At 42.1% G+C, this 26,015-nt stretch overlaps 1 protein-coding gene across 3 annotated transcripts in view; it reads right to left on the bottom strand.

Moving 5' to 3' along the window:
- Positions 1–26,015, bottom strand: part of SMTN (smoothelin) — a 132,740-nt gene that overhangs the window by 11,250 nt on the left and 95,475 nt on the right. For all 3 annotated transcript variants that reach the window (XM_075853294.1, XM_075853285.1, XM_075853302.1), the window contains exons 10-18: positions 25,586–25,773; positions 18,976–19,128; positions 18,779–18,854; positions 17,824–17,988; positions 15,387–15,449; positions 4,676–4,736; positions 2,731–2,883; positions 2,186–2,309; positions 342–493 (exon numbers count right to left, since the gene is read on the bottom strand). In XM_075853294.1, coding sequence (XP_075709409.1) covers positions 342–493; positions 2,186–2,309; positions 2,731–2,883; positions 4,676–4,736; positions 15,387–15,449; positions 17,824–17,988; positions 18,779–18,854; positions 18,976–19,128; positions 25,586–25,773 — 1,135 coding nt within the window. The remainder of the gene's footprint in view (positions 1–341; positions 494–2,185; positions 2,310–2,730; positions 2,884–4,675; positions 4,737–15,386; positions 15,450–17,823; positions 17,989–18,778; positions 18,855–18,975; positions 19,129–25,585; positions 25,774–26,015) is intronic.

The following is a 26,015-nucleotide window of genomic DNA, read 5'->3' as shown; positions in this document are numbered from 1 at the left end:
AGTTTTGATTGGTCGGGGCCCGAGCATGGAGACCCCCACCCTTCGCTAAAACGAAGCGGTAGAAGCGCTCTGGTGAGCGCGGAGCCGCTTGGTTTCGGATAGCCTTTTCTCGGAAAGCTGATGTAATGGTGTACAGACACAATAGAAAGTATATGAGCCTGTACACCAATTGCTCAGCTTTCCAATAAAAGCCGATCAGAAACTAAATCGGCTCACCCAAACGCTTCTGTCACTTCGTTTTAGCGATCAGTCAAAACTTCTGACATGTCACTATGAAGTCCACATCTTAGACACCAATAACCATCAGGTACTTTTAAACGCAGTATAAGAAAAATACGTACTCTGCAGCAGAGAATGCCAAGTCAAAATTTCGTCTCCTGTTTTGTGGACTAAGCTGGTTGTACTCAAATGCCTCAGGGAAGAAATTATGGACCAATGCACAAAATGCCATTCCATCGCTCCAGCTGGAAGAAAAGTTCTGGATGTTCACATGCTGGAACAGAACATATGCCAATGGTCAGTCATGTAAAACACCAAACTTAAAATGGAGCACTGAGCCAATATCAGCATCTAGTAGAATGCATAGGAACAGATATATGCCTAATACTCTTAGCGCGTTGTAAATAGTGCTATATTTCTTAATGATCTAGCTATATATTGCACAGATAGGGCCTTGGGAATTGGCAATAGGGCAGAGAAGTATGTGAATTTGTGTATAATGCATAATTATATATTATATGCACACACACATACATACACTAAATCGGCAAGAACATCCTACTACCGCTCAAACCGCTCCTACCCGTTGAGTCATGGACTCCACAAGACCTTTGTAGACGTCCTGTGATATCTGCCAATAAGACATTAGCAGCAGATCCATCAAGTCCTGTAGGTTGCGAGCGGAGGCCTCTTAGATCGGACTGGTTTTCCAGCACGTCCAATAAATGCTTGATCGGTATGAAATCTGAGGAATTTGGAGACCTAAACTCCACTTTTCTCAAATCATCCCTTAACAATTATTGCAGTGTGGCAGGGCACATTATCCTGCTGAAAGAGGCCTCTGACATGAGGGAATATTGTTGACATGAAGGAATGTATTTGGTCTGCAGCAACGTTTAGTTAGGTGATACGTGTCAAAGTAACATCCACATAAATGCCAGAACCACTGCCCAGAGCATCACAATGCCTTAGTCAACTTGTCTTCTCGTAGTGCATCCTGGTGCCATCTTATGCCAAAGTAATGACAGACACGCAACCAACCGTCCACACCGTGTAAAGAAAACGTGATTCATCAGACCAGGCCACCTTCTTCCATTGCTCCGTGGTTGCGTTCTGATGCTCACATGCCAATTTTAGGCACTTTCGACAGTTAACAGGGATCAGTATGGGCACTCTGACCGGTCCGCGGCTTCGCAGTCCCATAAGCAGCAAGATGTAACGTACAGTGTGTTCTGGCACCTTTCTATAATAGCCAGCATTATATCCTTCAGGAATATGTGATACAGTAGCTCTTCTGTGGAATCGGACCAGATGAGCTAGGCTTCGCTACCCTTGGGCATTAATGAGACATTAGCGCCCATAAACCAGTCACTGGTTATCCTTCCTTGGGCCGCTTTGGAGATGCTCTGACCAAGTAGTCTAGCCATTGCAATGTGCAACTTATCCAAGTCGCTCCGATCCTTACGCTTGCCCATTTTTCCTGCTTCCAACACATCAACTTTAAGTACTGACTGTTCATTTGCTGCCTAATATATCCCACCCCTTGTCATGAGCCATCGTAATGAGATAATCAATGTTATTCACTTCACCTGTGTCCGGCCCATCTACTGATCGACCCATCTACTGATCGGCCCATCTATCTATTGATACACACACGAGAAGTGGTATCATTGGTTGTTATGGGTAACACGGACAACTTTTGTCTGCCCTAGGCATAAAGCATGTGGCTCAAAGTGTTCAAAATTTGTGGAATAGCCTTGGTTACAATTTGGTGTCCAAGCCCTAATCTCAAGAGCTGCAACTGTACTTGTTTATATAATACAGCCATATGGACTGGCTACATAGATTTCATGAATGAGATGTACATTTACAAATAGTGCTTCTTACCAAGTACAGCACTGTACTAGATATTAGATTACAATGATCGAGTACTGTATGATCTATTTAGATTTAACCCAACACTTACCTCATAACCTCTAGTTTTGGCTTTGCACCAGTCTAACAACATCTGCTTGATACTGTTAGCATTAGGAACACCAAATGCTGCAGTGCGGGGGGTGGCAACTTTGGAGAAAGCTGGAGTAGATGGACTGCAAAAGACGCACAAGAAAAAGTTTACACTATACATACATACAGATAGATCCATTTCTCAATTCAACAGAGAACAAGGATATGAAATTAATATCAAATCCTGAAGTGCTTCCTAAATAGCTCCATTGTCGGAGAGCAATTTGTAAACACAGAAATTCTACTTAAAATCTGATATTTAACTATTAAAAATGCGAAGAGTGTTCCTTTTGAAGCAAGGACATTATCAGTAGTTTTCATTGATCAATACTCATCTGGCTGCCCCAACAAACCCCACAAAACATGGATTGTAAATAAAAAATAAAACCTACAAACAAAAAAAAATAAAAAAATAAAAATATATATATATATATATATATATATATATATATATATAATTTACATAAGTATAAAAAGAATGAGCAATATCTAAAATTTCAATACCTTCCGCTATCCTTCTCCAGTTTCTCAATCATGGCCTTGCGAGACTGTGTGGCAGGTGTTTTAGGAAGACTTTGTGCTTTCATGAGCTCCTTCTTCCTTTCTGCTTGCCTCCTCTCTAAGGCAGCCACGCCATCATCCTCACGATCAAAAATACTGTAGCATGACATATTAAATGTCCATCATCAGCAGTATAAAAACAAGTTGACCAAAAATTTATAAGAAATTAAATTAATCAAGGAGATCTAGGACAACAAAATAGTATGTAATTTTCTGCAAACTTCATGACTGCGTAATAGAAGTGCTAAAAATTTTGCAATTTCAAGGGGTTGGTAATGTAATAGATGAGAGAAAGTTGTTGACCTAACCTCAGGATAGGCCGTAAATATGTGAACGGTGAAGATCAACCAATCAGCTATAAAGGTGAAGCACCACGGCCCCTTCAAAACAGCTAACGCTGCTCAGTACTATCAAACGCCGCAACACTTGTAGCGGCGGTTTTCAGTATTACAGCCTTTCCCCATTTACTTATAGGAAATGGCTGTAATACTGTGAACCGCCGCTACAAGTGTGTCGGCGTTCGACCGTATTAAACAGTAAACGGAATGAAGGGGAAGCAGCGATCACACAAGCACACATCAATTTTCTCTCAATTTAATACCAGCGTGAAATATTCTGATTAGAGATGAGCAAATCTTTAAAGAATTTGCCTCATCAGTGTTTGTGAATTTACTATTAGGCCTCATTTACACGAGCGTGTGCGTTTTGCGCACGCAAAAAAACGCAGCGTTTTGCATGCGCAAAAGGCACTTGACAGCTCCGTGTGTCATCAGTGTATGATGCACGGCTGCGTGATTTTCGCGCAGCCACCATCATAGAGATGAGGCTAGTCAACGTCAGTCACTGTCCAGGGTGCTGAAAGAGTTAACTGATCGGCATTAACTCTTTCAGCACCCTCGACAGTGAATTCCGATCACCATATCGAGTAACCCGTTTAAAAAAAAAAAAAAGGAGGTTCGTACTTACCGAGAACTTCCCGGCCGTGTCCTTGGTGACGCGCCTCTCTTGACATCTGGCCCCACCGCCCTGGATGACGCGGCAGTCCATGTGACCGCTGCAGCCTGTGCTTGGCTGCAGCTGTCACTTGGACTGAATTGTCATCCCGGTAGGTCAGACTGGAAGAAGCCGGGAGTTATCGGTAAGTCAGAACTTTTTTTTATTTTACATGTTCACGTATATTGGGATCGGAAGTCACTGTCCAGGGTGCTGAAACAGTTTAACTCTTTCAGCACCCTGGACAGTGACTGTCTCCTGACGTCGCGTACCGGAACATTTTTTGCCGGGTTCGGTCAAAACGAGTTCGGCCGAACCCGGTGAAGTTCGGTTCGGACAGTTCGCTCATCTCTAAGACACTCCATTTGGATGTTAGTAAACAGAAAAGCACGTGGTGCTTTTCTGTTTACATTCAGAGTTTGACAGCTCTTGCGCGAATCACGCAGTTCGCACGGAAGTGCTTCCGTGCGACCTGCGTGGTTTTCACGCACCCATTGACTTCAATGGGTGCGTGATGCGCGAAAAACACACGATTATAGAACATGTCGTGAGTTTTACGCAACGCACTCGCGCTGCGCAAAATTCACGCATTGTCTGCACTGCCCCATAGAGTAATATAGGTGCGTACGACACGCGTGAAAAGCACGCGCGTATATTACGCTCGTCTAAATGAGGCCTTAAGGAGACATATGTGCCACATAAGTCAAGGGAGGCTGGAACGTTCAAATACGGACCCTGAATTCTGCCTTCATTGTCTCAAATGCTGCCAATACGTCTTGCAGACAAGGAAATTCACTCATTTCTTATGCGTATGTATGATTATTTTTTTCAAGGAACAGCATCTTCTATTGAACCCACAGAGAAAACATCCAATTATGTAGAATTTCACATTTACCTGCCGACATTCTTAGATGTAGCACTGAATGAAGATTTTGTCTGAACAACCGTTCCGCCATCTGAAAATACAAATCATTCTGAGATCTATCTTTATAGTAAAAACATTTGAGAGTAGAGAGTCAGCTGCAGTGCATGTTGTACGTTATAGACATTTTGACTTTGGTTTTCGGACACCTATTTAAAGGGAAACTCCGTGTTTATACAATTTACAAGGTTACTCCAATTTCAGGTGATATTTTGCTTATATGGAGTTAGGTGACATTTCCTCCACCCTTCATGTCTCTGCTTAGGGCTACACGGCAACTTTGGCCGCAACACAGATGGTGCGACCAAAGATCGCTTTGTCACCCTAGCTGCCTCCCAGGTAATGAAAGTCAATAAGGCAGCATTGCGACCCATGGGTTTCCATGACCGCATCACTACAGTCGCAAGAAATCCAAAACTGCTGGATGTTTTGCAAATGTGCAGCAGTCGCGGCAAGCCACGGGACACAATGCGGCCACATTGACTTTAAACTATGTCGCAGTTAAAGTCGGCATGTAGACTTAGTCTAAAGCAAATCTCCTAATTCTGCTACTTTGTTACCAGAGCAGTGCATTGTAGGAGCTTAAAATGACAGTTACATAGAAATCAAACACAGGTTTCATGTCTGAAAACAGATTGGAGCCAACCTACTGTCTGTTTCCAAGGGCAAAGAGTAGAATTGGGAAGACCTGAAAAAATTCAAAATTCAGTAGAGCAAAGTATGTGGGAAGCTACACCACTTACGTTTTACATTTATCCCAATTGTGAAATAATGTTTAAGGTAGAATCCCATTATTATACTATTTCCTTATTTGTTTGTTAATAAAAACTTAATAAAAAGGCATTTGTGAAATCCACAAGCTTTGAACAGGAATTCTGCTATATTAACCAGTTCAGGACCGCGCTATTTTGCACCTTCAGGACCAGACACCGTTTAGCCATTTTTAGCACGTGTTAGTTAACCCCTTAAGGACGCAGCCTAGTTTTGGCCTTAAAGGGGTTTTCCAATCCTTTTTTTTTTTTTTAAATCAATGCAATGTTCCTCTATTAAGATATTAGTGCACTCTGACTAGCTTTTTCTTGATAATAAATGGTTTTAGTAACATTACTCCCTATTGTTTACCTTGAGAGGTTTGTTTTGCTCAGTAAGTTCATTCCTCTTCTCTTCCTGTGTTTCTCCCCCCTGCATGCACTGCTCTAGTCCCAGCATGCAATGTGCATGCAGCAGTGCACTTGCTCCGCCTACTACACCCAGCTCTACTAACTTCTGCAATCTCAGTCTTCATTTTGGTGCTCTCATTCTATTACTGATAGCACAAGCTGAAATCACTGGATATCTGCGTTTTTAACCTCTTAACGCCGAAGGACGGATATATCAGTCCTCTGCAGCTGCTAGTTCGCGCAGGAGGAGGGATATATCCGTCCTGTGATGGCGCGGGTACTGCCAGTGTACCCACACGATCAGCGGCAGGAGCACGGCTGTTATACACAGCCTGGCTCCTGCTGCAACTGCCGGAATCGAAGCGCGCTCCGATTCCGGCAGTTTAACCCATTAAATGCCGCTGTCAATAGTGACAGCGGCATCTAATGTGTTTGACAGAGGGAGGGAGCTCCCTCTGTTTTATACTGACAGGCAATAATGCTTTGGTATACGAAGTATACCAAAGCATTATATATGCGATCGGCACATCGCATAGTGAAGTCCCCTGGTGGGACTAAAAAAAAAAATGTCAATCCGTTAAATAAAGTTGGTGAAAAAACAAAAAAAAAAAATTACAGTGAAAATCAAATAAAACTATTTTTTTTGCCCAAAAAGTGGTTTTTTTAAAGTAAAAGTGTCAAAACAAATCACACATACACATATATGGTATCCCCGCGATCATAACCACTTGAACAATAAAATTAACACATTAATTAAACCGCTGGATGAACGGCGTCCAAAAAAACAACGGCAAAATTCGCTCTTTTCTCCCATTCCCACTATAAAAAAAATTAAATAAAAATTAATCTAAGTCCTATGTACCCCAAAATAGTACTAATGAAAACTACACATTGTCCCACAAAAATCAAGCCCACGTACGGCCACATAGACGGAAAAATAAAACCGTTACGGCTCTTGGAATGCGGCGATGCAAAAACAAGTAATTTTTTTCTAAAAGGCTTTTTATTGTGCAAACGTAGGAAAACATATAAAACCTCTACATATTTGGTATCCCCGTAATCGTGCCGACCCATAGAATAAAGTTAACATGTTATTTACGCTGCATAGTAAACGGCGTAAATTTATAACGTGAAAATCAATGCTGGAATAGCTGCTTATTTTCAATTCTCTCCTAAAATAAAGTTAATAAAAGTTAATCAATATATTAAAAGCATCTAAAAATGGTGGAATTACAAAATAAAACTCGTCCCGCAAAAAACAAGCCCTTATACGGCTATGTCGACGGAATAAAAAAAAAGTTACGACTCTTGGAATGTGACCGTGAAAAAAACAAAAATAATCCTTGGTCATTAACGTGCAAAATGGCCCGGTCATTAAGGGGTTAAACGGTTTGAAGAGGTCTTCTGGTACCAAAACAGTGGAAACCCCCAAAAGGTGCCCCCATTTTGGAAACTAGACCCCTTGAGGAATCCATTGTAGTTTTCATGGGGTGCATGCGGCTTTTTGATCAGTTTTTATTCTATTTTTAAGTGGCGTGGTGACTAAAAAAACAGCAATTCTACTATTGTTTTTTTATTCTATTTTTGTTACAGCGTCACCGTGCGCTATAAATGACATATTCACTTTATTCTGCGGGGCGATACGATTAGGGCTCATACGATACGCAGGGACCTATGTTAGTCTATGGGGCCGTGCAGCCAGGTGCGTGATTTTCACGCAGCGTATGTCCGCTGCGTGAAACGCACGACGTCCTATATTTGTGCGCTGTTCGCACATCACGCACCCATTGAAGTCAATGGGTGTGTGAAAACCACGCATGTCGCACGGAAGCAATTCCGTGGGACGCGCGTGATTCGCGCAACAGCACTGTAAAGGATGAATGAAAACAGAAAAGCACCACGTTCTTTTCTGTTTACAAACATCCAAACGGAGTGTCATAATGACGGCTGCGCGAAAACCAGGCAGCCGTGCATCATAAAGGGCTGACACACGGAGCTGTTAATTGCCTTTTGCGCACGCAAAACGCCGCGCTTTTTGCTTGCACAAAATGCACACGCTCGTGTAAACTCGGCCTTACGGTGACACCAGATGTTTATAGTTCTTTTAGGTCTTATGGCGTTTGCACAATAAAATAAGTTTTGTAAAAAATCATTCACTTTTTGTGTTGCCTTATTCTAAGAACCAGAACTTTATTATTTTTCCATCAATAAAGCCGTGCGAGGACTTTTTTTGCGTAACGAACTGTAGTTTCGATCAGGACCATTTTTAGGTACATGCGACTTTTTGATCTATTTTTAATAAATTTTTTGGGAGGTGAAGTGACCAAACAATTGTGATTTTGGTACGGTTTATTATTATTTTCTTTTACGGCGTTCACCGCGCGGGATAAATAACGAAATAATTTTGTAGTTCAGGCCTTTACGGACGCGGCGATACCAATTATGTATATTTTATTTATTTATATATTTTTATTAATAAAAAAGGACTGATAAGGGAAAAAAAAGGGGATTTTTTTTAACTTTTATTTTCTTATTTTTACACATCTTTTTTTTTTACTTTATTACTTTGTCCCACAAGGGGACTTGAGGGCAGGAGGCCCTGATCGCTATTCTAATACTCTGCACTACATGCGTAGTGCAGTGTATTAGAACTGTCAGGTTTCACTGACAGCAAGCATAGTGGGTCCTGACGTTGTCAGTACCCATTAGGCTTCCGTCGATGGCATAGCCGGACGCCATTGTTTGGTGTCCGGTTGCCATAGTAACCATCGCCGGCCGCTATCGTGTAGCAGGCCGGCGATGGTAACTTAACCCCTAAAAAGCCGCGATCTCTATTGAACGCGGCTTTTAAGGGGTTAGACAGCGGGGACACAGCGATCGGTCCCCGCTGTAGGAGCTGCGGCAGCTGCTGTACGAGACAGCAGCTGTCACAGCTCCTGCACCTGTCGGGAAGACGGCCGAAACGGCCGTTATTCCCGCAACTTCGTATTCCGTCGGTAATTTATAAGGGGTTATAATTTCACAGAGCATGCGCGGTGGAGTGTGTTAACCACGCATGCTCTGAGATAAAGAAGCACGTGGTACGGTTACGTCATTTGTGACGTAACCGTACAGTGTGAAAGCCGGAAACCGGAAGCAAGGCAGAAGACTAAATGGACGGGTCTGCACAGGAAGTGCAGATTTTGCTTCACTAAGGGGGCGGTGACGGAGGAGGATATACGACGCTACAGCCATCTGATGAAACGTAAGTACATTGTAAAGTTTTATCAGTTTCATTGTTTTATTTAAATAAATGTAATTTTTTAGTTCCGGAATACCCCTTTAAGGCTCAGAGCCCATTTTTCAAATCTGACATATTTCACTTTATGTGGTAATAACGTGGGAATGCTTAAACCTACCCAAGCGATTCTGAGATTGTTTTCTCGTGACACATCGGGCTTCATGTTCGCGGTAAAATTTGGTCGATATATTCAGTGTTTATTGGTGAAAAATTGCAAAATGTAGAGAAAATTTTGAAAAAATTGCATTTTTCAGAATTTAAATGCATCTGCTTGTAAAACAGACGGTTATACCACCCACAATAGTTACTAGTTCACACTTCCCATATGTCTACTTTAGATTGGCCTCGTTTTTTGAACATTCTTTTATTTTTCTTGGACGTTACAAGGCTTAGAACATAAACAGCAATTTCTCATATTTTTAAGAAAATGTCAAATGCCTTTTATTTAAGGTACCTGTTCAGTTCTGAAGTGGCTTAGAGGGGCCTATGTATTAGAAACCCTGATAAAACACCCCATTTTAAAAACTAGACCCCTCAAAGTATTCAAAACAGCATTTAGAAAGTTTTTTAACCCTTCAGGCATTTCACAGGAATTAAAGCAAAGTGGAGGTGAACTTTGCAAATTTCATTTTTCTTGCGGAATTTCAATTTTATTCCATTTTTTTCTGTAACACAGAAGGTTTTACCAGAGAAACACTACTAAATATGTATTGTCCAGATTCTGCAGTTTTTAGAAATGTCCCACATGTGGCTCTACTGCGCTCGTGGACTAAGACACAAGACCTAGAAGCAAAGAAGCACCTAGTGCATTTTGAGTCCTCTTTTTTATTAGAATATATTTTAGGCAGCATGCCGGGTTTGAAGAGGTGTTGAGGTGCCAAAACAGTAGGAATCCCCCAATAGTGACCCCATTTTGGAAACTACACCCCTCAAGGAATTCATTTAGGGTTGTTGTTACCATTTTGACCGCACAGTTTTTGCACAGCACGTATTTGAATTGGGCTGTGAAATGAAAAAAATGTCATTTTTTCCAATAAAATGTCATTTGTGATCAAAATTTCTTATTTTCACAGGGAACAAAATACCCCATTTGGTTGCCCAATTTGTCCTTAGTGTGGCAATACCCCATTTGTGGTGATAAACTGCCGTTTGGGCCCATGGGAGGCCTCAGAAGGGAAGGAGCGCTGTGTGTTCTTTGGAGTCCAGATTTTGCTGGATTGGTTTTCGGCTGCCATGTCGCATTTGCAGAGCCCCAGAGGTATCAAAGCAATGGAAACCCACCAGAAGTGACCCCATTTTGGAAACTACACCCCTCAAGGAATTCATTTATGGGTAATGTGACCATTTAGACCCCATAGTTTCTTCACAGAACTTATTTGAATTGGGCTGGGAATTAAATAAATATATATTTTTTCCAATAATATGTCATTTTAGCTCAAAAATTCTTATTTTCACAAGAAACAAAATACCCCATTCTGTTGCGCAATTTGTTCTGAGTGCCGCAATACCCCATTTGTTGTGATAAACTGCCGTTTGGGCCCATGGGAGGGCTCAGAAGGAAAGGACCACCATTTGGCCTACTGGGGATTTTCTAGTGCGAAGTCATGTATGCAGAAGCACCTGAGGTACCAGTACAGTTGAAACCCGCAAGAAGTGACCCCGTTTTAAAAACTACACCCTTAAGGCCTCATGCACACGACCGTGGTGTTTTTCTGGTCCGCAAATTCCAGGACCGTGTTCCGTGGAATGTCATCCGCAGTTCATCCGTATGTAATCCGCAGTTCATCCGTATGTAATCCGCAAAATGCGGATGAAAAAAAAAAAGCCTAGGTAAAAGAGGATGACGACAGAACTCATTCCCGGTCGTCGCCTAGCAACATTTCCGCAAATCCGCAAACTGCGGATGACACACGGAGGTGCATCCGCAATTTCCACGGGCCCATTGACTTCTATTGGCATGTCCGCAGCGCATTTGCGGACCGTAATAAGACATGTCCGGAGTTTCTGCGGCACGGATGTGCGGACATGCGGAGAGCCGTGAAAACACGGATAGTGGGTATGGCCACATAGAAATGAATGGGTCCGCAATTAACCCGTGGATTTGCGGACGCAAAAACACGGTCGTGTGCATGAGGCCTAAGGCATTCATCTAGAGGTGTGGTGAGCATTTTGACCGGAGACCTACACCCCATAAACTGTAATGTGGGTTCTCCCGGGTATGGCAATTCCCTACATGTGGCTGTTATCAGCTGCCTGGGCACACAGCAGGGCTCAGAGGGGAAAGACGAGGGGGGATAAGCTGTGCGGAGTGCATCAGGGTAAGTAAAATTGGGGTAAATTATAAACCAAGGGATGTATGATAAATTTTAAAACACTCTTTCATACAGAGCTCTGGTTATTCGGGACACGTGTCACATTGATATATTGTGTCATCCCTTATCCCCCTCTTATAGCAGACTTTGCACCTCTTTTGACTTTTCCCTTCTTGCCAGTTTGGGGAACTTCCCCTGGAAAGTGTTGCTGCCCTGGTACGATGCGTGTGGCCCCGCTTCCAGAAGTACTAGGTGCCCCCCCCTTCTTGGTCCCTAAAGATTAGGTTCTTGATAATCACCTCTTGAAATTCCAGGAAAGTTCCCGTCTGGCCTGCACATCGACGTAGCACGTACGCATTGTACAAAGCCATCTGTATGATGTGCCCGGCCAGCTTCTTATACCACACCGCATGGCGCTGTAGGGCTTCAGGGCTTGATCTTACAAGTCCATCCCTCCCATGTACCTATTGTAGTCCAGGATGCAGTCTGGTTTGGGGGTGGCCTTTCCTTCATATATCCTAAACCTGTAGGTATACCCTGATGCACTCTCGCAGCTTATATATCTTCACGCCATACCTTGCCCTCTTACCCGGCAGGTACTCGCGGAATTGAACCCTCCCTTTAAAATGTACCAGGGACTCATCAATAGAAATACACTTCTCGGGGGTGAATGCTGGGAAAACCGGGCACTGGAACGGTCTAATAGGGGTCTCCGTTTATACATAGGTCAAAACTGGGGTCATCTCGGGGTGGGCACGGCTCATTATCAGTATAATGTAAGAAGCGAAGTATTGCCTCATTTATTTATTTTTTTAGGTTCCAGTTCAGTTCTGAAGTTGCTTTGAGGGGCCCATATATTAGAAACCCCTATGAAATACCCCATTTTAGAAACTAGACCCCTCAAAGTATTCACAACAGCATTTAGAAAGTTTATGAACCCTTTAGGTGTTTCACAAAAATTTAGAGCAAAGTAGAGGTGAAATTTACATTATTTTTTTTGTCAGAAAATCCTTTTTATACCATTTTTTTTTATAACACAAAAGGATTTATCAGAGAAACGCAAATTAATACGTATTTCCCAGATTCTGCCGTTTTGAGAAATATCCCACATGTGGCCCTAGTGCGGTAATGGACTGAAGCCCCGGCCTCCGAAGCAAAGGAGCACCTAGTGGATTTTGAGGCCTCTTTTTTATTAGGCACCATGTCCGGTTTGAAGAGGTCTTGTGGTGCCAAAACATTGGGAACCCCCCAAAAGTGACCCCAATTTGGAAACTAGACCCATTGAGGAATCCATTGTAGTTTTCTTGGGGAGCATGCGGCTTTTTGATCAGTTTTTATTCTATTTTTAGGTGGCGTGGTGACTAAAAAACAGCAATTCTACTATTCTTTTTTTATTCTTTTTTTTTTACAGCGTTCACCGTGCGCTATAAATGATATATTCACTTTATTCTGCGGGGCGATACGATTACGGCGATACCAGATGTTTATAGTTTTTTTTTATGTCTTATGGCGTTTGCACAATAAAATACGTTTTGTAAACAATCATTCACTTTTTGTGTTACCTTATTCTAAGAGCCAGAACTTTTTTATTTTTCAATCAATAAAGCCGTGCGAGGACTTATTTTTTGCGTAACGAACTGTAGTTTCGATCAGCATCATTTTTAGGTACATGCGACTTTTTGATCTCTTTTTATTCCATTTTTTGGGAGGTGAAGTGACCAAAGAATTGTGATTGTGGTTCTGTTTATTATTATTTTACGGCGTTCATCATGCGGGATAAATAATGAAATAATTTTGTAGTTCAGGCCGTTACGGACGCGGCGATACCAATTATGTATAGTTTATTTGTTTGTTTATATATTTTTATTAATAATAAAGGACTGATAAAGGGAAAAGGGGGGATTTTTACTTTTAAATCTTTTATTTTCTTATTTTGACACATCTTTTTTTTACTTTATTACTTTGTCCCACTAGGGGACATGAGGGCAGGAGGCCCTGATCGCTATTCTAATACACTGCACTACATGCGTAGTGCAGTGTATTAGAACTGTCAGCTACTCACTGACAGCAAGCATAGTGGGTCCTGACGTTGTCAGGACCCACTAGGCTTCCGTCTATGGCATAGCCGGACGCCATTGTTTGGTGTCCGGTTGCCATAGTCACCATCGCCGGCCGCTATCGCGTAGCAGGCCGGCGATGGCAGCTTAACCCCTAAAAAGCCGCGATCTCTATAGAACGCGGCTTTTAAGGGGTTAATCAGCGGGGACACAGCGATCGGTCCCCGCTGTAGGAGCTGTGACAGCTGCTGAACAAGACAGCAGCGTCACAGCTCCTGTATGTGTCGGGAGGACGGCCGAAACGGCCGTTACTCCCGAGACGTACTATTACGGCATGGAGCGCGAACGATACAGCTGCCATGACGTAATAGTACGTCAAGGAGCGGGAAGGGGTTAAATGGCTATAACTTTTTTATTTGTTGGGCTAACGACAAGATTTTTGCGACATTTTTTCCGTAGACAATGCAGGTTTCTTTTTTTTATCATTTTTATACACACCTTTTTTGCGATTTTAGAATTTTTATTCATAAAGTCTGAAAATAGTAAAAAAATAAGCTTTTTTACGTTTCAGCTATCTTTTTTTGCTAATAACATAGTTTTACCCTAAAATAGACCTTTTGTGATAGTCCTTGTCTACCGTAAATTTTAATATATTAGGGTAATTAGGTCAGCGCTAGCGTTACGGGAGACGGAGACGTTTTTTTTTTTAGGTGGGTATTTTATGTGTATTTACTATAAAAAAAAAATTTTGCACTTTACTTTACTATTTTTTTTATTACTATGGTCTGTCCCCCAAAGGTCAAAAAAGACCTTTGGGGAACTTTATATATTTTTTCTTTCTTTTACACCATGTTTTTCCACTGTAACTGGAGCTGCACAGCAGCCCCGGTTACAGGGGAAATCAGCCCTCTCATAGTGACGATTGTCACTAATAGGGCTGTGCTGGGTCTAGTAAGACCCAGCAACAGTCTGCCACTAACGGCACCCGGCGATCATGTGACCAGTCACATGATCACCGGGAGGAATAGAGACAGCGCCGCTGCTGCTGTCTCTATTCATGTACACAGCGTTCATTGAGCGCTGTGTACAAATCATCAGAGAAGACAGAAGCAGCGAAAGCTTCTATCCTCTCCTCAGGGCCCCCGTCAGTCACTGACAGCCGGAGACCCGACATTCAGGCCTTTTTTTTTTTTATGAATTGTGACATATGGTATATTTTCATGAAATACTGTGAAGCTATCACAGCCCAGCATCACTTCTCTTTTTATGAGCCTCAGTTAACTATAATAGGACCCTTTTTTCTGCTTCTTTAGAGAAAACAGCTTAGGGTGTTTACATCAGTATTAGGTTTCGTTCATCGGTTCCGTCAGGCCTTTCCGTCGGAGGAACCCATCAACAGATAAGCAAACGGAAACCATAGCTTTCCGTTAGCATTACCATGGATTTCAATGGTAATGCTTCCGTTGCTAATGGTTTCTGTTTGTCTCCGTTTTGTAAGGTTTTTGGTTTTTTTGACGGAATAGTGCAGACAAAAAAAAACAAAAAAAAAACAAAACCTTACAGAACAGAGACAAATGGAAACCATTAGCAATGGAAGTATTACCATTGAAATGCCTTTCCATTGATGGGTTCCCCTGACGGAACCCATCAACGGAACCGAACGCTGATGTGAACAGGCCCTGACCTTGTCATCAAAAACTTACCATTGAACAAAGACACAATATGGGAATACAAGCACAGCTGTTATACAATATTATATAGTATATAGGAAACATTGGTACTTGTGTTCCCCTACAAAGCCTGGAAAGAGCTTTCAAGCCCTTAAAACATGTAATTCGAATATAAATGGGATCCTAATAAATTAAATATACTCACTCTCCGATCTTTTTACGTAACTGGCCTCAACCGTAGTAGTTCTTGATGTTTTGCTGCCATCATCTGTACAACACAAAATTTATATTTGAAAAACAAAATCAGACTTCTTGTAAGAAATGGTGGATTTTTTTTGCTACAAATTACAGTACAATACTGGTTACATAGTTTAGAAGGTTGAAAAAAAAGTCACAGGTCCATCAAGTCCAACCTATAATCCTACCGTGTTGATCCAGTGGAAAGGAAAAACCCACGAGGTGGATGCCAATGCCTTCCCGACTCCAAATATGGCAATCCCCGGATCAACGTCCCATCTCCAGAAACTAGTACGTGTAATATTATATTTTCAAGAAAGACATCCAGGCTTTTCTTAAACTTGCTCAATGAACCAACCATCACAACATCCTGTGGCAGAGAGTTGCAAAGTCTCACTGCTCTTACAGTAAAGAATCTCCTATGATTAAGGTGAAACCTTCTTTCCTCTAGACATAGAGGATGGCCCCTTGTCATGGTTACAGGCCTAGGTGTAAAAAAGATTAAAAAGATCTCTGCACTGTCCAATAATATATTTGCACATTGTAGTTAGGGCTGGGCAATTAATAGAAAAAAAAAACAAAACTGAAATTCAGCGCCATTAACAGACGTCATCTTGTGCATTTTTTTTTTTTTTTTTTAATGTTTCCCCCAGTTTAAACTGTATCTGCATTTTCAGGAGGCAGATACAGTTAAATCCAATGGTAGAGCAGGGGGCCGTAATCTATCACCGGACACGTTGCAGTGACGAGCCTCACAGACCGGGGGAGCAGAGGGATCTCCTCCACTTGTCATTGGAACGGGGTTAGGCGAGCATGTATATTATTATTTTTGTCAGGTACTATTGGGGCTGTATGAGGGCATTATACTGTGGGGGAGCAGCTATGGGGGACTTTATACTGTGTGAATGGCACACTGTGTGGAGGGCAGTTATGAGGGGCATTATACAGTGTGGAGGGCAGTTATGGGGGGCATTATACAGTGTGGAGGGCAGTTATGGGGGGCATTATACAGTGTGGAGGGCAGTTATGGGTGGCATTATACAGTGTGGAGGGCAGTTATGGGGGGCATTATACAGTGTGGAGGGCAGTTATGGGGGGCATTATACAGTGTGGAGGGCAGTTATGGGGGGCATTATACAGTGTGGAGGGCAGTTATGGGGGGCATTATACAGTGTGGAGGGCAGTTATGGGGGGCATTATACAGTGTGGAGGGCAGTTATGGGGGGCATTATACAGTGTGGAGGGCAGTTATGGGGGGCATTATAGAGTGTGGAGAACAGTTATGGGGGGCATTATACAGTGTGGAGAACAGTTATAGGGGCATTATACTGTGTGAGGGGCAGCTTTGTGGGCATTATACTGTGTGGATGGTAGTTATGGGGCATTATACGGTGTGGATGGCAGTTATAGGAGCGTTATACTGTGTGAGGGGCAGCTTTGGGGGCATTATACTATGCAGATGGTAGTTATGGGGGCAGTATTCTTGTGGAGGGCAAGTTATTCGGGCATTATACTGTGTGGGAAGCACTATGAGGGCAATATACTGTGTGGGAGCAGTGACAGGGGGTATATTATATGCAGTCGGATGCAGCAGGCTCAGGGGATAGATATTAATTCAATGGCGTATCATGCAAATAGGGGCGTGGTGGGCAAAAGGGGTGTGGCCTAAACAATCGGTCATTAATGGTCATTGAGGTTACATGTTCAATTAATCGCGATTTTGATTTAGGTCATAATCGTACAGCCCTTAGTGTAGTTAAATTGCCGTATACCATCTTTTTCTCTAAACTGAACTACCCCAAGATTGATAACCTTTCTTGGTACTGCAATAAACCCCCATTTCCTTAATTACCTTGGTCGCCCCCGCACCCGTGTTACGAATTGCAACGGATTTGCTAAACACACGAGTATCTTTCTGCGGATTTGTGGAGATTGTCTTACATTTTCAACACAGACTGAGCATTCTGTTTTTATTTGATTACATTTTACACATATAATAAAGTTTTTACCCCACTTAGAAATGCAGGAAAGGCGCAGTCAGGCAGATTTATTAATACTGTAAGTAAAAAACTAGACAGGCGTAAACTGCACCAAATTGATCACAATGGCGCACACACACTGTATAAACTTGGTGCTGGACACGTTCGATACCTCTCTCATGGCTGGCATACTTCACAGCAATATCTTGCACACAAGATACAGAAATCACCTCTGACATGGTCACACAATTACAATAACATTTCTATAGCAACAATCCGGATGAGAAAGCAGCATCTGCATCAGCTGCCAAAACAATATTGCGCATGAAACAGAATAATTCAATGGGGGGCCGATCAAAGAACCACCATGAGCAAAGGCTACATATGAGAACATTGGGTATAACATTTTGATAATCCGTTACTTACTTGACTGCATCAACCTCTGTGTTTTAGTGATGGTGCTAATAGCCGAGCCACGATTTGTTGTTTCGGTCTGCCGTAAACTTGTTTCTGTGCTCCGTGCCATCCGGGACTCCTTTTCTTTGTTCTTTAGTTCCTGTAAGCGCTGCTCTCTCTCCTTCTCCCGTTGCTCTAATATGAAGCCCAGAGAACATTTAATAACACATACAATACAAACAAATGTTATGGTTTAAAAAGAGGCTAAAAAGGCATTAAGATTTAGAACAAAAGTTTAGCACCACAATACTAATGCCAGATGCACCAGAGAGCAAAAGGCCATGTTAACACATTGTGGTGCAAGTAAACCTGCATGCATTAAAGCGTAACTGCATTTTCAAACTTTTGATACGTCAGAGAGACATATCAGAAGTTTTGATTGGTGGAGGTCCAGGTGCAGAGAACCCCACCTTCACTAAAACGAAGGTGCAGAAGGGTTCAGCTGAGCGTCCTGCACGTTTGAAGGATTGGTGCTCCCCATTAGCCTGAAGACTGCTTACAGACGCTCTATGTGAGCCGTCTTCAGCTTAACAGGGAGCACCGATCACAGTCGTAGGTGCAGGACACTCAGCTGAGCGGTTCTGCACCTTTGTTTCAGCGACGGTGGGGGTCCCAGCATCGGTACCCACCACCGATCAAAACTTCTGATATGTCTCTATGACATATCAGAAGTTTGATAAAAGTGTAGTTCCTATTTAACATGAAGATATTAAGGTGGCATTTCAATACAATAGGTGAAATTTGTGGCATTTCCGCAGGGCATCGGCATAAAAAGTAGAGCATGCTGTGAATTTTAAAATTGCCATTATGTGAACCCTAGCGTCTTGCACTATACTGTACAATTTCTGCTCACTTTTAGTGTGGAATCTGAACTGCAAATCCTCAACATATCCACCACGTGGCCTTAAAGAGTGTCTTAAAGTACCTCTCTTTCTCTGCCGTAGTTCCCTCATGGCTGTTCTAATTATCCTTCTTTCTTCAAAGTCTGTGGTGCCATCCAGCTGTAAAAAAAATAATAGATACAACAAAGTTCAATTAAACCTTACATAAAAATAGAATATTCCCATTCCGTGGGACTTTTCTTGCCAATTCAAAACACAACTCTGTGTAGGTCGGTCTCACCATCTTATCAAGAACATCCTCATCTTCTATCGTGCGCAGTTCCTCAGCGGTCACCTTGCCTTTTTTCTCTTGTTCTACTATTACACTTTCAGTTGTACTTGGAAGAAATACCTCAACTTGCTGATTGCCCTGTTGTGATGGCTCCGGCTCAACCTGCGAAAGAGCAAGACATGTCAAACACAATATTACTACATTTATTATACAATTGACCCAGAGAATAGCAGCATGTCAATTGTCCATTTATATTTAGAACTTGGAAATAAAGAAATAATACCGAAAACTTGGATGCATAGCTAAATATTGGAAATTTACTTCACCAAACCGGTTTCTGCCATCTCACCTTGAATGGACTACTGGTGACATTCACATACAAGTGTCTTACATGCTTGAGATGTGTCCTTCAATGACACAGGTCTTTCCTTACAGTTAGGAATGGATTTTCATTCATCAGTGACGATATACGGTTAATGGAATGTGACCAGTGGTCGTAACAAAAAAAACCTCTTTATAGGGTATGGATTTTCTAAACCAAACAACCCTTAAGGCTGGATTCACGTATGCAATTTTGAATGCAGCTTTTATAAGCAGATTTGAGCCAAAGCCAACAGTGGATCCAAAAGTATAACGACATACTTATACCTCTAGTATCCACTCCTGTTTTTGGCTCAAAATCAGGATGTTTGACTTCAGCCTTTGCTGGTTTTAATAAATAGGAGGTCTGCCATTGATCCATTAGTTTACGCTGGAGGACCCAACATCTCTGTGCATTACACAGACAACCCACAGATTTTAGCTTGACACTTGCTGCCATGTTCCCCCTAAGATTACAACCGATTGCTGGGGTCACCACAATAGGACACCCTGTGATTAGCTTAAACAGGAGAACGTCCAAACAAAAAGGCATTGTCTAAAGCGGACATTCCCTGTAAATGGGGCTTTCCCAGGTCTTTGAAATTGATGACTTATCTTTGGAATAGGTCATCAATATCAGATCGATGAGGGTCCGATTTAGCTGATTAAAGTGGCTGTGGCGGTCCAGTAAGTGCTGTGGCCTCTTCATTGTTTACCAGGCACTTTTAAAAGCGACTGTGCCTGGTACTGCAGGGCAATCTCAATCACTTGGATGTGACTGAACTGCAAAGAGCAGCAGTACCAGGCACAGCCACTATCCTACAGCTAGTTCATCAAAAGCAAAGTCCCGGAAAGCCCCTTTAATCTTCAAACGTCTTAAATAGAGGTACTACTTGGCCAAACACTGGTTGCAACATGACTTAACCAAGTTCACTCCTGATGCAATCCAGACTAATGTAAATAGGTCTAAATTAAACTCTTTCATGGCAGCAGGGTAATGCTTTCCATTTGTCACGGTGCTTCATCCCACGTGTTAGAACATTTAATTAAAAAAAAAAATAATTAGCACAGCTATAGCTTCATCTTTGTGCAGGATGTGAAACCAGAGTATATAATGGAGGATTTGGATGGATAAGTTGCTAGTGAACCACACAAACACATAGGAATGTGGTTGGCACCTGATCCAAGTTGCTATATCAGGACCCAGCATGTTACTGAACAATTCAAAGCACTTAACTAGATGCTTTAAAGGCAACAAATTAACACCATCATATCTGGAGAATTGGAAAGAAAAACTGTAAACAATAGTGAAGGTTTGATATGCCAGCAACATACGAGGCAATATTGCAGCAGTTAATGGATGGATGACTACCTGAACGTATACAGAAGTTAGACATTGGCCATTTACATTAGGAGCGCCACCTAATAGGTCCCAATATAAACCAGAAGTGTCGCCCTCCTCTACATAGAAGCTGTCCAACAACATGTTAAGCTAGAACTCGCATGTTGTGACCTGCTGTTGATGTACGGCCAGCTTTGGTCAATCTGATGGAGCTTAAATTTCATATTTGATAAAAAAAATTGGGCTTTCTCCTTGGAACTATTGTTCATTATATATATGGAACACGGACTACTAGAAGGCAATAGGATCCATCAGAATCAATTAAAGCGGTATTACCAGAATTAAAATGGATCACCTATCCACCCCCCCCCCATAGCGAGGAGTAGCTTGAATGGTGCGGCGGTTGAGCATGCGCCCGCCGCTCCATTCAGTCTATGGGAATGACGGAAACAGCCCAGTACAGCACTCGACTGTACTCCATTCAATTACCTTCTCACTCCAGGGGGTGGATAGGTGATCAATTTTAATTCTGGTAATACCGCTTTAATTGATTCTGACGGATCCTATTGACTTCTAATAGTCCGTGCCTTAGAGAATATATAATAATTAAGATCTAATAAATAATATTGCTCCTCAATCGAGCAATGGAGGAGGAACAGGGGTTTCAGGACCCCCTGTTCTCAAACGGTGGGGGCCCCAGCGATCAGAAAATGATCACCTATCCTGCGGATAGGTGAACATTTTTGATTCTGGCACAACTCCTTTAATAAAACAGATAACATATGTCATGGCTCCTATAGAAAATCTTTGGCGCCATTGTGATCAGAGCTCTTTATACTCAGGTGTACATGGTCATTTCACAGCCCACAAAATAAGTGAAGCAACAGGCTATTAGTCCGGTCATTTTAAACAACTTAATAGGCAAATATAATGATTTCTACACAGTTATACACACCAAGTGGGAAAAGCAAGGGGATCTAAGTTTTATAGAGTACATTGTTTGTTTTACTTTGTTACTAGTAATCGCCAGATCTAAAACATGAAACTGCAGAAGCTCAGAAGCAGCAGGCATTGATGGTATCAGCCTCCTAGAGCTCGAAGTATGGTAGCGGTCCTCGATGGTATGTCCTGTGAACCGTTCATGTAATTACATGACCAGTTAAAAGCAGCTAATTTGCGAAAGAAAATTTTAACAGACAAAAAAATGGTCAAAACCTGAGATGACAAGACCATGTACCTTTAAAGGGCATTGATTCCATTACTAAAAACATATGATAACAGCTTTAGAGGGTTAAAAGGTGTTGACTCATGACAGACCTTTATGGCATATTCATGGGGCATGTCAAATGTCTGATGTGCTGGTCCCAGAGGTGGCACCCGCATCTATCACACATTCATGGCAGTTCCTGTAAATAATTGCCAAGGGACAGATAATTACTCAAGACCACCAGGTTAACGCCACGTCAGTGCTGTAGGCACAGGCGCTTAGCACGCTCTATAATGCACCACAAATGTCAGCTTCTTGGAGACAGAGATACAATTAATAAAACTTGGGGACTTACAAGACTGTTACTTCTAGAAAGATGTACAGAGGAAGATCTGCGCGTGCTGGCAAACCTTGGAGGATGGGGTACAGAACTGCAAGCTTCCTGTGCGCCAAGGAAAATGGTCAGCTCTTCCACCTGCCGGGTCAACCTCTCTTGTTCCAAACGGAGAAGGTGGTTCTCTTCCTTCAAGTTATTGACAGTAGAGGTCAGTGGTTCCAACAACATGGCCATGTCTCGCAGTTGCTGTGTGACTTGCTTTTGAAAAAGGATGAATTCATGCTCCGTGTTTTGCATGGATTCTTGGTGCTGGTTATCCAGCTCCAGGAGGCCCGCACTAGGCATGGTTGGACAGACCACTAGATCTGAACACGACCGTACAGAGGAGACACTGAAGAAGGTGCTGGGGTGTAGTTTCCAGCTGGTCACAACTCAGAATGGATCTGTCCAAGGACACAGCTAGAGAGTCATGCTCTGATCCCATTTCTAATCCAGATATGGGGGAATGTTTACAGACAGACGCTATAAATATATTTACATAGCATCTCCCTGCAGACAAAGGGGAAGAAAGATGTGGGCACAGCAGGTGGCAGGAAGCTGCCTATTTCTAGCATTGGAACAGAAAAGTTAACCACTTTCTTACCAGCACTGCTGAAATAAATGTGTACCTTCAATATGGAACTTGAATGGAAATAAATTGCCAGTATTCATAATTTTTACTTTCTACGCCGATATACAGCAAAGAAAACCATATATACTTATACTGATCTAGTGCTCCCCGTCCCACCCCATCCCTCCGCCAATTAAAAAAAATGTAATCAGTAATGGACTTGATCTGGATCCATATACTTTACATAACACAGGAAAAGATCTCACACATAGAAGAATTAGCTTATAAAAAGGTAGTATATTAATACCTTTGCTACTATTTTTCTTCTGGCGGTGGTGTTTGCGTGACGATAAAGCTAATGAGGCATTTCCTGACAACGCCTCACCTGCATAGAGTTGCAGTTGTCTGACCTGGTGACTAGCCTCATCCGCAAAATAACCAGAATCAGCACCTTTATTTTCCTTGTGGAAATAATCTGGTCTTTTTAAGCTTGCAGATTAAGCTTGCAGATTAAGCTTGCAAATACACAGCGGTGCCCTTAGCAGGATTTCACAGGATGGGCACCCTACTTACAATGATGTGCTCCTAGGGCGATCTTTGATATGTTGATATTAATGTGAGAATAGGTTTGAAAGGCTGTCAAGTTACATGCTCCATAATGACAAGCCAAGATATATACAAGAACAGCACACTTCTCATAAGGGAATCTGGAAGTATCTAACAGCGTTGACCAGGAGGCCAAGGGTAACAACTCTACAAAACCAACGGTCCATTGTTCCACCACAAAGTAGTAGGAATCAGTGCACGGGAACAAAATGATAGTTATTCCATAAAACAAAAATAAATTAGACGCCTTATTCTGGCTGAGGAATCTTTGTATACCTGAATATCAGAGTATATACACACTACTGCATAATGCTCATATATTATGTATGTATGGTAAGGTTTTCTAGTGGCAGAAAGAGAAAAGATTAGTTGCAGCAGTTTCCAAGTGGAGTTACTATTAGTCTATAATAAATTACTTTATAATCAAAAGTACATGTTGTATTACATAGAGAAAGCCAAAAAAGGCATTAGGCTTCCTTTTAATAGGTTTTCCTTAGCAGCATGTGACAAGGAGTGGAAGTCTACTCTAGAGAGAACACAGGACACTGACAGTTTGGGCTTGGAAAACTCAGGGTGTCAGATGTTTGTTCCTGGATCAACATCTTTTCAATGCAACACCTTTTAAATCCAGCGGTTGAATTTCCAATTTGCCAGTGAAAGGCAAGTGTCACACAAGCGTAATGCAGGCACATGTCTGAACGTATTACGGCCACAAATCCCGACCGCGGGTCTGACGACTCGGGCCAATAGCAAGATAGGACTGTGAAACTCTAACACACTTATAGCGTCGATTGACAGTATCCCATTAACTTGAATGATACAAAGTGTGTCAGAGATTCAGTGTGAGCAGTGACAGGAATGAAGGGGAAGCAGCGCTGCGGCCCCTTCAAAACCGCTGATCAGCAGGTGCCGAGAGTCAGATATTGATGGCCTATCCTCAGGATAGACCATTGATTTCTTATAATTTGAGAGTTAAAGGGGTTTCCAGATAGACCAGTATCAAGGCTCTATTCGGGGGTACACTACTAGTTTGGAGTCCGGATGAAAAGTTTTACATCCCGGTTGAGTGTGCGTAGAAAAGGGGGAAACTGCAAGAGACATCATGAAGCCTGTTCCGGTCATCTCCCCCTGTACGGCCCTCCAGCGACTCCAGAGGCGGCATGTGAACTTCCGTTCAGGTTATCACCCCTTCTTATTGTAGGGGATATTTGCTCTCGGACGGTCACATCTTCTAGAGGGGTAAGATGAGCAGCTGCTCATCTAATCACCACCTTGTTTAACTCAAATGTTTACGGACATGCAAATCATATAGATTTTTGGTGATTTTGTGAATATATGTACATGTAGACATAGGCATAAGTGCCATGTAGGAACTCTGCATATCTGAATTTTTTTATTTTAGGAAGGGTTTGCATGCCTCTCAGGCTCTGCTTAGATCAAACTTTTTATTTTTTATTTTTAAATGCTACGTTTTTAGCCAAAGCTAGAAGTGAATCCAAAAGAAAGGAATGGTATAAAGAAAAGACTGATAAATCTACTCTCATGTGTCCACTCCGGTGTTTGGCTCAAAAACTGAGCCAAGATCTGCACCAAAATAAAGTCCTATATGGGTCAATAGTAGAATTCATTTCCATAGGTCACAGCCTATTATTTTAGTAACATACACAACTATTAAAAGGGGCTGTTCAGAACCCTTAGCCTTTATAGCTCGGGAGAAAGTCCAGCATGTCTGATGCTGCAGGAAAGCGAAGAATTACATGGTGCCCACTATAATCAATACGCCCATGGATACATAAATACAGGTTTATGAAGTTATAAATATGTATTCCCTAATCAGGTGGCATGACTGTAGTAATGCAGTTGGTACAGTAGCACTATAACGCCCCTCAGGACATGTTTGGCTACCAACTTACAAAGTCATTTGCCAGGCAAGTATCCAACTACTTGACGACTGCGGTTACCTACCGGTGAAGAGACCGGACACACCAGACTGGCAACTTAACCCACGCTGTGGCCATTTAACTTTAAAAGGATTCCAGTATTAATTAATTTTCTAAATACATACACGGATTATTTTATTCAGCAAATTGGGAATATTAATAAAACAGTTTAGTAACAACAAGTTTGGGAAACTATTGACTGGACATCGGAAATTACCTTGGAGAGAGCAGTGTTTGCAGTAAATCCACTGTCCACACAGATGCTGCTTGTACTAATGCCTGTACTGGCGCTGGCACTGCTTTTACTGACGGTACTCGTACTGATTGTGCTCCCTGCATTGATGCGGTTTGTGGAGATGCTGTTGCCAACTCGAAATGGGGTAGCCGAGAGTCCTAAGGTTAACTCTTTAAAAAAAAAAAAAAGGTGATAGAAGGTTATATATTCTATGCATTAAGTTATCATACATCGTACAAATATTAACACTTCAGAGTTGTATGCTCTCATATAAGCAGGATTACTGTGGGTAAAAGCCAACGCAAGCAGATGAAACGCAACATGCAAGAATAAAAAAAACACACACCGGCATCTCCCAGCGATGTGACCAGCTGTGTATGTGAGACAGTATAGAGGGGTCTTACCGATAGGA

This window comes from Rhinoderma darwinii, chromosome 1, assembly GCF_050947455.1.
Source record: "Rhinoderma darwinii isolate aRhiDar2 chromosome 1, aRhiDar2.hap1, whole genome shotgun sequence".
NCBI lineage: Eukaryota > Metazoa > Chordata > Amphibia > Anura > Rhinodermatidae > Rhinoderma > Rhinoderma darwinii.
The sequence above is the reverse complement of the archived record's forward strand: the minus strand, read 5'-3'. Positions and strand labels throughout refer to the sequence as shown.